The 4,280-nt window shown below is 51.6% G+C and overlaps 1 protein-coding gene across 1 annotated transcript; it reads right to left on the reverse strand.

Moving 5' to 3' along the window:
• Positions 1-407: 407 nt before the first annotated feature.
• LOC127585815 (lymphotoxin-alpha-like) lies at positions 408-3,876 on the reverse strand. Its single transcript, XM_052043512.1, has 4 exons — positions 3,703-3,876; positions 3,521-3,572; positions 2,925-2,990; positions 408-1,970 (listed from the first exon to the last, which is right to left on the reverse strand). Exons 1-4 carry the CDS (start codon positions 3,874-3,876, stop codon positions 1,558-1,560), a joined length of 705 nt encoding a protein of 234 aa, XP_051899472.1. The 3' UTR covers positions 408-1,557.
• Positions 3,877-4,280: the final 404 nt, after the last annotated feature.

Here is a 4,280-nt window from a genome sequence, read left to right on the forward strand (position 1 = left end):
CAGGGGCCATTCAGGAGGAACAACAGCCTGTACAAACCAGGGACAGGTACGTGGATAGGAAACGTTTAGGGGGATATGGACCAAACGCAAACAAATGGGACTGGCTTCGATGGGATCTTGGTCGGCACAGAGGGTCTGTTTCCGTGCTGTATGACTCCAACTCGTGAAATAAGTGAACGAAAAGCATTGCACTCTTAAAATACTTTTATTAACAGTAGTTCATCAGTCTGACAGTGAATAATAATATAAATTAAAATAATAAATAACAATATTTCTCAACAATTAATAAATACATTTAAATAATAATTTAAATCAGAAAGAAACATCAAGACATTTTGACATTTTATAGACATCCTTAAAACAGATGTAATATTTTTAATATAAATCCTATCTCTTGCCACAGTTGATGTAGAACAGTGGAAATTCCTGCTGAATGAAACTAAATGACTTCTCTCTGGGATTAGATTGGTGAGTGGGTGATTCAGGTGCCTGAGAGAACGTGGTATCTCCTCTGAAACTGCCCAGAAACCCAGGAAGCTCCCAATGTTCAACTTCAGAGAAGAGCAGATCACATCCCATTCAAAAAAGACCCAGCAACAGGAAACAGGCCGAATTATCCACCGCTGGGTACTTTTGTGCAGGGAGATGATTCATACTGTTCACAGAATGGATTATTTTCTGTTGGTGAGGTGGTAACTAGTCACAGTGCAGAAAAGTTGCATCTTCCCCCAAAAAGTGACCAGTCAGATTGGAGGTATGGAAAGCAAGTTGACTGTGGGTGTTTGACTGGGTTTCCTCACCAATCTGGAAGCTCAGAGCCTTTGCTGTTAATTAACCATGGAAGACTCACATAAGCCTCAACACAGAGAGACTATAAGGCATTGGCCAGACCCCTTCAGGATCAATAACTGGCCTCACGAGCTAAACAGTCTGAATATCAGACATCATACACTGCTTGCTACCTCTTGGGATTGTCCACTTACACTCTCCCTCAGGAGTACCTGTTTCAATCAGATCTATAAATTTAAACATAAATTAAATATAAATTATATCAGTTACATCTTCAAAGGGAATATCATTATTCCGAGCATGGACATCTTACAATTGCCACTAACAATTTTCCCCTTAGCATCAAGAACTCCGCACTGCAATGTAATTACCTCTAACTGTATCGGTGGGTTGGAGGGAAAGACATTCACCCCTCTAAGAGCCACTCAGCTGTGTCACCGCAGAGCCTTTGCCACTAACGCATTCCAGCTGCCTGCCAACACACCTGGCTGCTTCATCCCGAATCCTGAATCCAGAGAGAAAGACATCCAGGCCGGTTGTGGTTGGTAGTGGTCTCAAGGAGCCCAAGGGCAGCTCTAGGCTCTGCAAATCCAGAGAGAGTGCAGTGTCTGAACCTGATGCACCATCCCAACCCTCAAAACTGTAAACATCTTGTTAGTACTTTAGCGAAATAAACCTGAATGTGCAGTAAGTGTTCTCTGGGACAACGTGTCCCATCCAGTGTCTGTTACGTTGCAGCCTGAAAACCCCAACCATTCACCAGGTTCCTCACAAGGCGAATATTCCGAAGAAGGTTTTTCCTAGGGTTCTGTCCACGTAGCTCTCCACTTTCTCGCTGACCTTGGAGAAGATATGGTCTCCCTCTCCAAACTGGAAGATGGCCCCCTGGTAGGAGGTCTTGTACCAGTGCTGCTGGTGTGGACCGTAGTGGCAGACCGACTTGGTGGCCTTCAGGAGCAGGGTCTCGTCATCATAACTGTTTGAGTGTAAGGTGATGTTGTGGCTCAGGTAGATGGCTTTGTCCTGGCAGCCTCCATGGTAGAAGACCACCTGGGTGTAGACAAAGTACTGGCCGGGGGTCTTGATGACCAGGCCGTTGTTCTCAAAGTCGACACCCTCGGTGAAGGTGGAGTCCGTGTCTTTCTGCCAGATGACCTCCCCGACTTTCACGGTTGAGTCCGCTGTGGGCAAGAAGGGGGCAAGGATTAAACAGACGCCAGAACTAGATGAAGGCAGATTACATGCAACGCAACACACACACACACACACACAGACACGAGGCGCTGGAGGAACTCAGCGGGTCAGGTAGCGTCAATGGAGGGGAATGCACGGTCGACATTTCGGGTCGAGACCCTTCATCTGGGCTGAAACGTCAACTGTCCATTTCCCTCCACAGATGCTGCCCGACCCGCTGAGTTCCTGCAGCGCCTTTGTGCGTTGCTCCATATTCCAGCGTCTGCAGTCTCCTGTGTCTCCAGATTCGCTCTACAGTTCTTTACAGTGAATGGGCTACCTTCCAGTGAGCGGGGGAACCACTTGACGCACAGCAGGATCCCACCTATGTGATAATGCCGGGTGTGGGGCTAGGGTTAATACAGGTTTGCGGGGTGGGGGTATAAGCAGGAGAGGTGGGTGTGGCGAGGGTTACCAGTCACTCCTTCCCCTGCTCCTGGTGTGGACGTCGGTGTGTCTCGCACCTCCACCCCCCCCCTCCCCCTCCCCCTCCCGCCCGGGTTTGAACAGGGACGGGTGACCTGCAGCCGTGTCAAGTCAGTGAAGCGTGTTGGACTGCCCCTGGGCCACAGGAAGGCGGCCTTTGGCATGTGTATGGGCCGGGGGGACGGTCAGCTCCGGGTCCCCGGTGAAGCGCACCCGCCGCCCCTCCCACTTCACCGCAGCGTTGACGGGGCAGGTCCCGGTGGGGTCGGCGGTGTAACCTCTTCCAGCTCCCCTTCCTCATGGGGGATGACGCACTCATACGGCACAGGGCGGCAGCCTTTCGGCCCATCCGGCCCAATGGATCCCAGTCTGCCCCGCTGTCCACGTTGCTGTCCTGCGGGGTTGGGGGGGCCGCGGTGGGGAGGGATGCCTTCGGGACGCGCGGTGGTCAGTACCGTGAAGGAACCGTCCCTTACCGGTGAGGTGTGCGGCGATCTTCCCCCTCGGGTCGCTTCCCACCTGCTTCATGAGACGAGGCAAATCTGCAGAGAAGGAGGTCTCCGTCAGTACTGAGGGGGCACACAGAGCGTGCGGCAGAGAGCGGGAGGGAGGGGGAGTGAGAGCATGTGAGAGAGAGAATGAGAGAGAATGAGAGAATGAGAGAGAATGAGAGAATGAGAGAGAATGAGAGAGAGAATGTGAGAGAGAATTAGAGAGAGAGAAAATGAGAGAGAAAACGAGAAAGAGAAAAATGAGAGATGAAAGAGAGAATGAGAGAGAGAATGAGGGAGAATGGGGGGGGGGGGGGGGAGAGAGAGAGCGCGGGAGAGGTTATTGGAGAACGAGAGAGAAGGACCGAGCGAGAAAAGGAAAGATTTCTCCCAGGTACAGAGTTCGAGAGAGGCAGCGAGATGGGGAGATACAGAGTTGGGGAGATCGAGAGCCGATACCGACAGAGATCGTTGAAGGAAGATACAGAAGTGAGATCCGGGCGGGATGATAGGGAGAAAGGGAGACGTTGGAGATGAATGCGGGGCGGATCAACGGAGACTGGAGTGAGAGGGATACCTACCGCTGTCAGCTGAGGTCGCCTCCAATTCCTGCAACTGGGAAGCGCTGGACTTCTGCAACGATTAAAAAAGAGTGGGGTCAGAACGTGTCCGGAGCCGCAGAAACAGCCCCATCCCCAAAAACCCGGCGATAAACCGTCCCGGCGTCTCCAGCCCAGCTCCCAGACACTGTGCAGCCTCCTACCTGTTGCGTTGGGAGCCCTCTCTGCTGAAACAGAAGAAAGGAAGAGGTGACGGCGACCAAGCCCAACACGGCCACGGCGCAGAGAGTTGGCCAGAGACAATGTCCCTTGGCCTTGGACTCTCGGACGACGATTATCGCCCCGCTCTCGGGGTCCAGTATATTTTCCTTGTTCATCTTTTGTCTGCTTTGAGCCTTGCTCTGCCTCTCGCTTTCAGCTCTCTGAGTTTGTTGTGTGTGACTTAGCAAGGAGAGAGCAGCTCTATATAAAGCCGGTGCCCCACACACACACACACGCCCCATACTGGTGATGCAATGGTTGGGGAAACTTCCCAGTACCACTACACTGGAAAATAGAACCCATCATCCGAAAGCCATAGCGTGGAGAGTGGGAGAATCTGCTGTCTAAATTTACCCCGATGGGCAGTTTCACAGACCTCTTTCACAAGAAGAAAAACACATTGCCCCAATCCCAGTAACGACGCGAGAGGACGAAGCATCGAGATGTAGCAAACCTCATGATAACCCGGCACCAAGCAGGAAACGGGCACACAGCAAGATCCCAGAAAAAGCATCGAGAC

This window comes from Pristis pectinata, chromosome 34 (assembly GCF_009764475.1).
Source record: "Pristis pectinata isolate sPriPec2 chromosome 34, sPriPec2.1.pri, whole genome shotgun sequence".
Classification (NCBI taxonomy): Eukaryota; Metazoa; Chordata; class Chondrichthyes; order Rhinopristiformes; family Pristidae; genus Pristis; species Pristis pectinata.